The sequence below is a fragment of the Lepisosteus platostomus genome, chromosome 19 (genome assembly GCF_059453375.1).
Source record: "Lepisosteus platostomus isolate fLepPlt1 chromosome 19, fLepPlt1.hap1, whole genome shotgun sequence".
NCBI lineage: Eukaryota > Metazoa > Chordata > Actinopteri > Semionotiformes > Lepisosteidae > Lepisosteus > Lepisosteus platostomus.
In genome coordinates, this window is record NC_142629.1 from 1,491,229 (window position 1) to 1,503,664 (window position 12,436).

General features: G+C 49.0%; 1 protein-coding gene across 4 annotated transcripts in view; it reads left to right on the forward strand.

The window, feature by feature from the left end:
- Positions 1-12,436, forward strand: part of dnah3 (dynein axonemal heavy chain 3) — a 51,311-nt gene that overhangs the window by 30,036 nt on the left and 8,839 nt on the right. For all 4 annotated transcript variants that reach the window (XM_088612624.1, XM_088612623.1, XM_088612625.1 and 1 more), the window contains 21 exons: positions 535-711; positions 826-917; positions 1,878-2,097; positions 2,569-2,703; positions 3,090-3,201; positions 3,601-3,842; positions 4,131-4,231; positions 4,342-4,447; positions 4,813-4,942; positions 5,581-5,817; positions 6,089-6,192; positions 6,781-7,075; positions 7,771-7,950; positions 8,094-8,217; positions 8,880-9,036; positions 9,341-9,484; positions 9,733-10,399; positions 10,692-10,857; positions 11,013-11,229; positions 11,410-11,592; positions 11,977-12,175. In XM_088612624.1, coding sequence (XP_088468750.1) covers positions 535-711; positions 826-917; positions 1,878-2,097; positions 2,569-2,703; positions 3,090-3,201; positions 3,601-3,842; positions 4,131-4,231; positions 4,342-4,447; positions 4,813-4,942; positions 5,581-5,817; positions 6,089-6,192; positions 6,781-7,075; positions 7,771-7,950; positions 8,094-8,217; positions 8,880-9,036; positions 9,341-9,484; positions 9,733-10,399; positions 10,692-10,857; positions 11,013-11,229; positions 11,410-11,592; positions 11,977-12,175 — 3,988 coding nt within the window. The remainder of the gene's footprint in view (positions 1-534; positions 712-825; positions 918-1,877; positions 2,098-2,568; positions 2,704-3,089; positions 3,202-3,600; positions 3,843-4,130; positions 4,232-4,341; positions 4,448-4,812; positions 4,943-5,580; positions 5,818-6,088; positions 6,193-6,780; positions 7,076-7,770; positions 7,951-8,093; positions 8,218-8,879; positions 9,037-9,340; positions 9,485-9,732; positions 10,400-10,691; positions 10,858-11,012; positions 11,230-11,409; positions 11,593-11,976; positions 12,176-12,436) is intronic.

A 12,436-nucleotide genomic window follows, 5' to 3' on the forward strand; every position in this document is an offset into this window, starting at 1 on the left:
GGTGTGCGAGAGGGCAGTGTGCACGTGTTGCTGGGTGTGCGAGAGGGCAGTGTGCACGCGTTGCTGGGTGTGCGAGAGGGCAGTGTGCACGTGTTGCTGGGTGTGCGAGAGGGCAGTGTGCACGCGTTGCTGGGTGTGCGAGAGGGCAGTGTGCACGCGTTGCTGGGTGTGCGAGAGGGCAGTGTGCACGCGTTGCTGGGTGTGCGAGAGGGCAGTGTGCACGCGTTGCTGGGTGTGCGAGAGGGCAGTGTGCACGCGTTGCTGGGTGTGCGAGAGGGCAGTGTGCACGTGTTGCTGGGTGTGCGAGAGGGCAGTGTGCAAGCGTTGCTGGGTGTGCGAGAGGGCAGTGTGCACGTGTTGCTGGGTGTGCGAGAGGGCAGTGTGCACGTGTTGCTGGGTGTGCGAGAGGGCAGTGTGCACGTGTTGCTGGGTGTGCGAGAGGGCAGTGTGCACGTGTTGCTCGGTGTGCGAGAGGGCAGTGTGCACTTGTTGCTCTGTGTGTGATCAGGCAGTGAGCCGTATGTCACTGGACAGGTGGAGGTGCTGTCAGTGGTGGCCCAGCAGATCCTGAGTATCCAGCAAGCCATCGCCCGCAAGCTGAAGCGCTTCCTGTTTGAGGGCACGGAGCTGTCACTGAACCCCACCTGCTGTGTTTTCATCACCATGAACCCTGGCTACGCCGGCCGGGCCGAACTTCCAGACAACCTCAAGGTACTCTGTGCTTAGTTCTAGGTGCCAAAACCAGCCTTTTTTCATATACAGTCACTTAAAAAGTATTTAATCACTTGTCACAGAAATACTGATGAGTGTGATTTTGTTTGGCAGGCTCTTTTTCGCACTGTGGCTATGATGGTGCCCGACTATGCACTGATTGGAGAGATTTCACTCTATTCCATGGGATTCATCGATTCCCGAAGGTGCCTTATCTTCTGTCTGTGTCCTTTTTTCGTACTGTTTTTTTTTTAAATATGTTTTCACCTTTACACCTCACACTTCACTGTTGGAAGAAAAAGCAGAAAGCAGAAAACATTAAACTTGCTTGAATTTCCATTTACAGATATTAAAATGTTGCTCTGCTTCTGAATTGATGGAGACCTCAATTTATATTTTTTCCCTCTTCTAAGCAAAGCCACTTCAAAGGTCAGGCAATTATTACAATACTCTACAGGGATACCTTTTCTGCTATTCATTTTTTTTATCTTGTCGTTAATTTGTATTTGATTTTGTGTGTTCTGAGTGGAGAAAAAACAATCCAATATTAATAAGAAATAACAATGACAACAATAATAAGGCTGTGTATTTGTAGAGGAATTTTCATTCATTCCAAAGGGTCCCAAAGCCCTTTTCTGAGTGGCGTGCAGCAGCCATCAGGGGCAGGAGTGAGAAACGGAGAAATTGCATCATCAGTTGAATTCAAGTGGAAATTTAGGGAGGTCAGACTGTCCCAGCCCATAATGGAATTATCCAGGGCACTAGGACTGTAGGTTAAGACCCCCTACTCTGAAAAAGCGTGTTAAGTGTTCATAACTCAGTTAGTCAAGACTTAATTTAAGTTCTTATCTGAAGGAAAGTATCTCCCACAGCACAGTTTCCCCCAGTTTCCATACTGCGGCAGTGAACTGGGAATTTTGGACCACAGGAAAGAGTGAAACCTTTTGCACCTCTACTTACAACAGCAGCCTGTTTTTTTTAGGGGTCTCCTACCCCACGACTGACCAGACCCAGGCTTGGGGAGCTTTTAAAAATCTGATGAGATCAGGCTACAGGGGTCGACGGTACAGCCCTTTACTCGTAAAAAAATATATAGTTATGCTAGAACCATTCTGGAAAATCGTCATTGGGATTTTTAAAATGTAATTTGTAAACTTTCCCCCTAGCCTTGCCCAGAAGATTGTGGCCACTTATCGTCTGTGCTCCGAACAGCTGTCTTCCCAGCACCACTACGACTACGGAATGCGCGCAGTAAAATCGGTCCTGACAGCAGCAGGAAATCTGAAACTAAAGTACCCAGAGGAAAACGAGAGTGTGCTGCTCCTGCGAGCCCTGCTTGATGTCAACATGGCAAAGTTCCTGGCTCAGGATGTGCCTCTGTTTCAGGTCAGATGCTCGGACTGTTCCTGAGTGTAGGTACCGTGCCTGTTCAGCCCTTAGTCAGTGGCTCCCAAGATGAAAAGTTTCATCTGGATTTCCTCTTTTCCGCTTTGCAGCTGTGCTGCAAAAACAGTACATTTCAAACATTTCACGTTTCAAAACTACTGAGGAAGCCTCCTGTGTGTCTGGTCTGTACTGTATGCATATGAATTTTGTACATTCCAATCAACTCTGCCTAGTGGCCGTTTTACCTCCTCGACTTGTTACCTTTGCCCTCCAGCAGTCCACACTTGCATCTGCCTCAGAGATTAATCAACAAGTCATAGCGCACCATTTTTCCTTTTTCCCTTGCTGTAAAACCTCACCCAAAGAGTTATTGCGGAAATTTTGGTAATGAGTGTGCGAAGAAAAGCAAAGAAGCTCTTTCAGACATTTTTGGAGCAGTCCCAAAGAGAATGGTGTTCTCTCCCACTGCAGGGTATAATCTCCGACCTGTTCCCTGGAGTCGTGCTCCCTCAGTCAGACTACGAGCTCTTCCTGCAGGCTCTCAATGACAACATCAAGAAGATGAAGCTACAGCCTGTGCCTTGGTTTATTGGGAAGATTATCCAGGTAACCGTTTACAAATCAGCAGACTTTGTTGTGGTCCACGGGCTTGCAGTTGGACAATTTGCATGACTGATGATTTGTGTTCAATTTGTATGACTTTCTCAAGGGTGAATGTTCTGATACATATAAGGCGTTGTGATGTTTGTTCTTCTGTGTTGGGGACTTGATGATACATGCATAACTAATTATAAGATAAACTGCAAGATGCAAGAGTTCACAATTACTGTTTCTGCCTCAAACGATTTTTGTACATGCTCTGGAAATTTTAAAGCTTCCTAGATGCTTGGGAATGTACATTTAAAAGCAGAGATAAGCTCCACATGGTCAGCAGTCGACCTGGCATATTTTGAAAACTCAGTCCCGGGCAATTGCCTTTCCTGTCCTGTTAGATCTACGAGATGATGTTGGTTCGCCATGGTTTCATGATTGTCGGAGATCCGCTGGGTGGAAAGACCTGTGCTTATAAAGTTTTAGCCGGAGCCCTGAGCGACCTTTATTCAGGTTGGTGATTTTAAACCTCAGGAATTGTCCTGTCTTATTGATCGCACTGCTGTTATGTTTGGAATATATTGGAAACACCAAAGTAAAGATTGTTCACTATGGTCTAAAGACCTATGACTCCTGCCTGCAGCCAAATGTAGGGGAGGCTATTCTGTCTACAATACCTTACCCTTAGGACAGAGTTGTTGCAGGAATCTAGCTCATTCTCAGTGTTATTTTGCAGCAGTTGTCTCACAGGTTCATATAGGCTCAGAAATGTTCATATGTTCTGCTGAACCTCGTGTTTAGATTGACCAACAACAACATATCTGCTAAAGTTTCATGAAGTAAATAACAGGCTTTGAAGTGCACAAGCGCCCAGCCTTGTTCTCTGACCACGTGCCGGCTCTTTCCCCGAAGCCAAGCTAATGGACGAGTCGGCAGTGGACTACAGGATCATCAACCCCAAGGCGATCACCATGGGCCAGCTGTACGGCTGCTTCGACCCGGTCAGCCATGAGTGGACCGACGGCGTCCTGGCCACCACCTTCCGCGAGCAGGCTGTGTCCATTTCCGAGGACCGGCAGTGGATCATTTTCGATGGGCCGGTAGATGCCGTATGGATTGAAAATATGAACACTGTGCTGGACGACAACAAGAAGGTGCCCTTCCTTTTGATCTCTCCAAAGGCTGTACCCTTGGCAACATATGTCAAGCGGACAGCAGACTTTGTAACCAGGTTTGGTTGCTAGGGCTCAGTGATGATTGTCACCATTTCTGTGGTCCTTCTTCATGGGTTAGTGGGTTGGTTTATGTGTCAAATTTGCAGATGTCATCGCTGCAAAAAATAAGACACTGTGGGTTGTTGGCATGCAGGTTTAACAGAATGACAATACTTTTTAGCTGTCTCTGATTGTACAGCGGTCACCTTTGCTTTCTGTCCTTTTCAGCTGTGCCTAATGAGTGGAGAGATCATCCAGATGAGCTCCAAGATGAGCCTCATCTTTGAGCCGGCTGACCTGGAGCAGGCTTCCCCGGCGACAGTGAGCCGGTGAGACGCGTGCAGTCAGTGTGCAGTGGGGGTCTGAGCTACGCGGGCATGCGTTCACTGTAAAGACACATTGCGCCCCCTTTTTCTCTTCTTCGTTTCCTCTTCTTCAGCTGTGGCATGATCTACATGGAGCCCCATCAGCTGGGCTGGAGCCCGTTGAAAGACTCCTATATGGACACCCTACCAGAGACAATGAGTGAGGAGCACATAGAGCTGGTGAGAACACGGGTTCAAACGTGGGTGTTCTAGTTAACACGAACAGCTGATCTGGGGTGCTGTAACCATCTTGTTGACAGGTATATCGTTTTTTATAAAAACAGATAAAGCAGAGCAGCAGCTGTTCCAATCACAGCTTTTTCAAAGCTTTCAAATGCAGCCCCCAGAGCCCCTTAAGCTGTTTCTTATTACAACCTGTAACTTCATTACGTGTATCTGTTGAGATTGTCATTTTTATAATGTGATCGTTATAACGACGCATAACGAGATAAAGCCAACAGCAGGCACAGCCCCAAGTTGTGTAAGCTGGTGTTTGGGGTCCTACTCCTGACGTGTGTGAGGCTTACATGTGCCTGTCTCTGCAGGTCAATGACATGTTTAACTGGCTGGTCCAGCCCTGTTTGGATTTCGTTCGTCACGAGTGCAGATTCCTGGTGCAGACATCTCCTATCCACCTGGCCTACAGCTTAATGCGGCTGTACACCTGTCTTCTAGGTATGCAGGAAACTGTAGGTCTCTGTGGTAGGCGTGAATGACTGTTCTTCAGTGAAGTGCAGTGCAGGGACAGCTTGAGAAGCTTTGACTGTGGCTCATGTTCTGATACTTAAATGAGAAAGTGACAAGTCAGTAAGTTACCCTAGTTAAGCAACCCGATGGTGAACCCATTAGATGTGTTCAAGCAACAGTACTGAGACTAATCTTGTTGTCTATTCATACTTTCTGATTTTTTACACAAGAAGGCCCAGAGCCTGACTGTTGGCTTAGAGCACATTGAAATTACCCCTGTACAGGTTTGTATAGCTGGGCATCAGAGTCAGATCATGCAAGTGAAAACTAAACAAGTCGGGATGTTTGAATAATGGGCACCGAGAGCACCCTGGGATAGTCTAAGCTTTTAATTCTGCATTTAATTCTCAGTTAATTATGCTATTGTTTATGCAAGTAAACCTGAGACCACTGAGGCCTTGGTGCAAGTGCAAGTGGTTGCTTATTTTCTGAGAGAAAGCGCTGGGGAGTTAACAAAGCAATTCAGAAAGTAGAAAAGAATACCTGTTCTCATTAGCATTATATATAAACAGCGGCTGCGTCGGTGTAATGATGAGTCAGCAGGATGGCTGTGTCTGGTTCTCCAGATGAGATCGCCGAGTCAGGGAGGGACGGCCGAGAGCCCATGTCCAGCCAGCAGATCACGCTGTGGCTGCAGGGCCTCTTCCTGTTCGCCGTGGTGTGGAGCATCGGCGGCACCATCAACGGGGAGAGCCGCAGGAAGTTCGACGCCTTCTACCGCAACCTCATCATGGGCATGGACGACAGCCACCCGCGGCCGAAGAGCGTCAAGCTCACTAAAAACAACGTCTTTCCCGAGCGAGGTAACGGCCCGCCGCTCGACAGGTCCCCTGCAGCCGCCGTCCTCTCTAAATGTCACGAGGCAGCGGGGTGATGCCTTCATATTAGACACAGTGAACTGAAGAGCACACCCCTCACACCGACGACACTGTGTTTAATAACGAAATGGCGTTGTTGTATTACAGTCGGCACAGTTTATTTTCAAACATATAGAGCAAACTCAGGATTCAAACCGCTGTATTTCCTGCACTCTCCTGCATTATTTATTTGGCCTTTTTTTCGTAAAACCCACAGGGAGTGTGTATGATTATTATTTCCACAAGCAAGCGTCTGGGCAGTGGAACATCTGGACTGACTCCATCTCGAAGGAAGAGTCTACCATCCCAGCTGGGGCGAAGGTCAGTGATAAGGAGGGGTGATGAACACAGGGGCCTCGGGAGCCTCTCAGGGTGCCGGTTCGGAGGTGACAAAGCCACACATACACACTCACCCCAGTAGTGCAGCCCAGAATGAGACAGGACTCCCGGGGAGTCAGACCTGGGCTCCTCCGGGGGGGAAAAAGCAGTTCTTATGAGACCTAAAAGGGCCCCTGACTAGCTCTGTTGGTAGAGCATGAGACTCGTAATCTCAGGGTAGTGGGTTTGTGTCCCACATCGGGCGCCAGGTCCTCCCTGTTGGAGGTTGGGCACAAGGAAAACAACCCTGTCCCGTAAAAAACTAATGTTATGGAAACAGCAACAGGATGTTGCTGCCCCTACATGCTGGAAGGCATAACGACCAAACATCCATCCATCCATGAGACCTAAAAGCTCTGTTTTCAGGTAATGCAAATTCTATTAATAAATTTTACGTGTTGACTGTTACGATCATGGTGGGGTCCCCCATACTCCTGATTGCGGTGAGGATGTGATGGCTGAACAAGTGAAGTTAGAGATGTTTCTACATCCCAATCCCCTCCCTTCCCCCTTCCCGGGCCTTCGTTTCAGGTGTCCGACCTCATCATTCCCACCATGGAGACAGCCCGCCAGTCCTTCTTCCTCAGCACCTACCTGTCCCACGAGGTGCCCGTGCTCTTCGTGGGCCCCACGGGCACGGGCAAGTCCGTCATCAACAACAGCTTCCTGCTGCAGCTGCCGAAGGAGAGCTACACCCCCAACGGCATCAACTTCTCCGCCCGCACCTCCGCCAACCAGACCCAGGACATCATCATGGCCAAGCTGGACCGGCGCCGCAAGGGCGTGTTCGGCCCCCCCGTGGGGAAGAAGTGTGTGGTGTACGTCGGTAAGGGCCGGGCTCGTTCGCTGATCGAACTGCCGCGTCTGGCTAGCCTCCCTGTCTTTCTCCCCTCACTTCTTTAAAACAGCTTCCCCGGTTTCCGAAAAACGGGCTGAGGACCCCGAATTTTGGGATGGCAGGAGGGGGTCAGGAGTGGGCAGAGGGGGAGTGCCTTTGTAGTTTATGCCCCCAGAGTGCACTCTGCAGTTCAGACTCTCACAGAAATCAAGGAGAGTGAAGGGCCTTCAAGAGACAGATTAAAGCATGCTAGGCACACATAAGCAAACAGAAGAATATGTCATGCAACTTTTACATAACACTTGTACAAAACAAGAATACCATAAAAGCAACAACATCAAGAATAATAACTTTTATTTATAAATCGCCTTTTGAAACCCAAGGACGCTGTACATCTTGAAATAAAAAAAAGACAATAGAAGTACAATAAGAGTGAATGAAAAAGACAGAACAAATCATACAGGTTTTTACAAAACGACTGTAGGCAATCAGACATAGACCTTGGTAAAAAGGGGAGTTTAAAGTTTAGATTTGAAGTCAGTTACAAAAGTTGTCTCTTGTAAAGTCTGAGGAAGGTCCTTCCACAACACTGGAGCATCGACAGAGAACAATTGTGTGCAGGCAGCTACATTTTGTTCAGTAAGCCTTTATCACTGTTCTCGTTATGATTGCAATTGCATTAGATGACCTGAACATGCCCGCTAAGGAAGTCTATGGAGCCCAGCCCCCTATCGAGCTGCTCCGGCAATGGATAGACCACGGGCACTGGTATGACAAGAAGGACACGTCCAGACTGGATATTGTGGATGTGTTGTTTGTCTCAGCAATGGGGCCCCCTGGTGGTGGCAGAAACGACATTACAGGTAAGGAAGAAATTATGCTTCAGATTTACCTTTTTTCTTTCATGCATTAAAAGCTTTCCACTTTTTTTTGTGGGGGGGGGGGGGGTAGCTAGAGAACTGAATAAACACACAAGGAAAATCTTTTTTTTCTTTTAAAACCGCAGGCCGTTTTACCAGACATTTGAATATCGTTTCCATCGACTCCTTTGATGACGAGACGTTGAGCAAGATTTTCACCTCCATTGCTGACTGGCACTTTGGGAAGGGCTTTGAGGCCTCCTTCTCCAGGTCTGTAAACATGCGTGCAGGGGCTGCTGAAGTCAAACAGGCATAATGCAATAATAACTCTGTAGTCGAAATTGCAGCACCAGAGGTAATGCAATGCTTACTGAAAAAGCGAGAGAGAGCTTTTCCTTTACTATACGTCTACTCAAGCTGTGAAAATGTAACGTTCATGACTGCGCAGGAGATTTAGAGCACAGTTCACCATTTCTTCTTTATGTTTCGTTTTGGAGTAAGTGTGGGCCCACCCGACCCAATCTTAAAACAATGCCAAACTCTTTTTGGAGAAGATGGAGTAAGGTCCCGGCTTCTTCTTCCTTCCTCCCAGTGGGAGTAAGGCTAGGTGAGAGCGTAGCCTGAGAGTGTGAGTTTCACGGACTGCCCCCTTGAACGCCAGGGAGTCCCGTCCTGATCCAGGAGGGCCGGTCCCGTCTGCAGGTCTCTCCTGCCGAGCTGGTCCAGTGAAGGCAGTAGCCCGGTGGTGTAGCCCGTTAATGGCTGAGTTGGAATGTAAAAGCCACAGGCACACCGGCCCTGCAGGACCAGGACTGCCCCATCCTGCTCTAATGCTGCACCGTGCCCGTGGGTGGCGGGGGCGGGGGTGCGCACTGCGGTGTCTCAGCGTGTGTTGAGTGAGCCCCTCCGGGGTGGTGTGCTCTGTGTCGCAGGCTGGGGAAGATCATGGTGCAGGCCACAATGGCGGTCTACAAGGACACCATGGAGAGCTTCCTGCCCACGCCCTCCAAGTCCCACTACATCTTCAACCTGCGGGACTTCGCCCGAGTCATCCGGGGAGTGCTGCTGTGCCCACACACCCACCTGCAGGTACCCACCTGCTTCCTGCCGCGTCCGGCCCGGCCAGGAAAGGAAATGCAATACCTGCGTCTACCTGCTTTAATGTTGCTCAGCAGGTCCACGGGTTTCTGCTTTCCAATACCATCGCAAGGGTGAAGATGTGAAAGCTGTGTGTGCCGTTCCTTCTCTTTATGTGGGAGGCCACATTTAAAGACATTAATTTTTATTTTTTTTCTAACCCAAAGTCTGAGCTTGCGCTATTCAGTTTATCTTCAGTTGTTTTGGAAATCATTTCCGGAAAGGTAAACCTTACGGTTTCCTTTGGTTCGGATAGGAAGGAGACAAGCTCATCCGGCTCTGGATCCATGAGGTGTACCGGGTGTTTTATGACCGGCTCATTGATAACGATGACAGGCAGACTTTCTTCGGCATTGTCAAGGAGAGGACGTCAGGCTACTTCAAACAGAGCATTGACAAGGTAGGGTGGCGACACACCTGGTCTGAGAAACTCTGTCAGAAAGTCCAGTCACAAGCTAGCCTTGCAAATTCTTAAAGGCGGTGTGTCAATATATGTGATCAAATTGGCGCTCGCAACAAAAAAGGTCTTTTCTTTTTATGACCTGAGAATTACACAAAATCGGGGTCTCTTCCAGGATCTGCAATGCTCCAGGGTTCGAGACTGCAGTAGTCTGAATGAGTTATTTCACTATGTTTACCCCCGTGCAGCTGCTGAGCCACCTGACGCCCTCGGGGAAGGTAACAGACGATCACATCCGCAGCCTGTTCTTTGGGGACTACTTGAAGCCGGACGCTGACACGAAGGCCTACGATGAGATCACAGACCTGAAGCAGCTGACGGGGGTGATGGAGTATTACCTGGAGGAGTTCAACAACGTCAGCAAGGCGCCCATGTCCCTGGTCATGTTCAAGTTTGCCATTGAACACATTTCCCGCATCTGTCGGGTGTTGAAGCAGGACAATGGGCACCTGCTGCTGGTGGGCATCGGAGGGTCAGGCCGGCAGAGCGCCACCAAGCTGGCCACCTTCATCAACGACTTTGAGCTCTTCCAGATCGAGCTGACGAAGAACTACGGCACCTCAGACTGGAGGGACGACTTGAAGAGGGTGATGCTGAAGGCTGGAGCGGAGGGCAAGAGCACCGTGTTCCTGTTCAGCGACAGTCAGATCAAGGACGAGGCCTTCGTGGAGGACATCAACATGCTCCTCAACACGGGCGACGTGCCCAACATCTTTGCTTCCGACGAGCGCGCCGAGATCATGGAGAAGATGCAGGCCGTCGCACGAGTGGAGGGCAGGAAGATCGACGCCAGCCCCCTCTCCATGTACAACTTCTTCATCGACAGGGTGAAAGCCAATCTGCACATCGTCCTAGGTCTGAGATTTTACACGCTTTCATTTTTACGTCAACAAATGGATTCTTGATGAACGTAGCTTCTGTTCTAAGGGTCGAAGAGTCTCAGCCTGTCATCTCTATTGCTCTCATGCACATGCTGCCTATCGCTCTTGGAATTGTAAAATGAATTAGGGCTTGATGTTGAATCGCCTAGGCTTTTAAAGCCAATGACATACCAGCGTTGCGATGTGGCATCCTTTGCGGATGCGTTTGTAGGAATTTTGCAGATGTCAGCAAGGTTTATTCTTTGTGGTTTCTTTCTGTTTTGCAGCCATGAGCCCCATCGGAGATGCTTTCCGTAACCGCCTGCGCATGTTCCCCTCCCTCATTAACTGCTGTACCATCGACTGGTTCCAGGCCTGGCCCACTGACGCCCTGGAGATGGTGGCCAACAAGTTCCTGGAAGACGTGGAACTGGAGGACAACATCAGGAAGGCGTGAGTTCTGCTAAGAGCAGAATGTCTGCTTTCAGGGCATTCGTTGAAAAGCTAAAAAAAAATTGGCTAAAATCTTTATCTACATTTCTGAAAGTTTACCACAGTCCACTTGCATGGCACTTCCACAGTTTCCCATGGCCTGTCTTGAATTGCAGGGTGGTGTCATTGTGCAAATACTTCCAGGAGAGTGTGAGAGAGCTCTCGGAGAGGTACTACACCACTCTGAGGAGACACAACTACGTCACTCCCACCTCTTATCTGGAGCTCATCCTGACCTTCAAGGCGTTACTCGGCTCCAAGAGGCAGGAGGTGGACACCATGAGGAGCCGCTACTTGGTCGGTCTGGAGAAACTGGAGTTTGCTGCTTCGCAGGTGGGTGTCTCCCACTTCACTGTTACTTCATCAGGACCTTGGCTGTGCTGAGCAGAAATTGAAACCTGGCCAAAAAGATTGACAACACATCTGCTATAAAATTGCCCCCCTCCTCCCTGCCTTGCTCGTTGACCAAGATCTCTGGCCAGTGTCCTGTGATCCCCTGTCCTCTGGCGCCAGGTATCTGTGATGCAGAAGGAGCTGACCGCCCTACAGCCGGAGCTCATCCAGACCTCTGCCGAGACGGAGAAGATGATGGTGAAGATAGAGCAGGAGACTGTGGATGTCGATGCCAAGAAAGAGCTGGTCTCCGCTGACGAGAAGGTGGCCAATGAGGCAGCTGCTGCAGCCAAAGCTATCAAGGTATGGCTGAAGAAGCCTTTAGTAGGGAAACTAAAGCCTCAGGACTTGAGCCTCAGGATAATGATAAAGCTGATCAGTTCAATCTAGATTGTACAAAAATACAAAAAACAGGCAAGACTGACAAATCCATTAAAAGTAACAATTTCACTTATTTCTTACTTATTTGCTTACTTTATAAAAATGGATAGCGTTGCCATTATGTGACGTTACGAGCCACAGCATTACCTGAAGGGTATGAAACCAGTGGCCCAGCCTTGTTATTGAAGCCGATATCCTGACATCTTTCAAGAAAGGGCTGGATGAGATCTTGGGATCAAAGGGCTTAAGGGCAGATTGGCCTCTTTTTGCTTGTCCGTGTGCTTATGTTCTTGCGTCCCTCTGCAGGATGAGTGTGAGGGGGACCTGGCTGAGGCAATGCCCGCTCTGGAGGCTGCCCTGTCCGCCCTGGACACCCTGAAACCAGCCGATATCACTGTGGTCAAGTCCATGCAGAATCCACCTGGCCCAGTCAAGCTGGTCATGGAGAGCATCTGTGTCATGAAGGGGATTAAGCCCGAGAGGAAACCAGACCCTGGAGGCTCAGGCAATGCTACAGGAAATGGCCAAAATACAGGACGAACTGCAGTCCCATTCCATGGGATAGTCATGTTTTTAAAAATCACTGAATTGATAGTCGCATGATAATCTCTAATAATATGAAAGAGATGGGAAAGGCTCACCTACTTAGATTGTTTAATTCTACTAGCGACGGTAAAGCTACAAGTCTAAAAAGGTTTTCCTTTCCCAGTTCAGCTCCCCTTTAGTGATGAATACGCATGTGCTTTACCTGTTTAATAAGGATTAG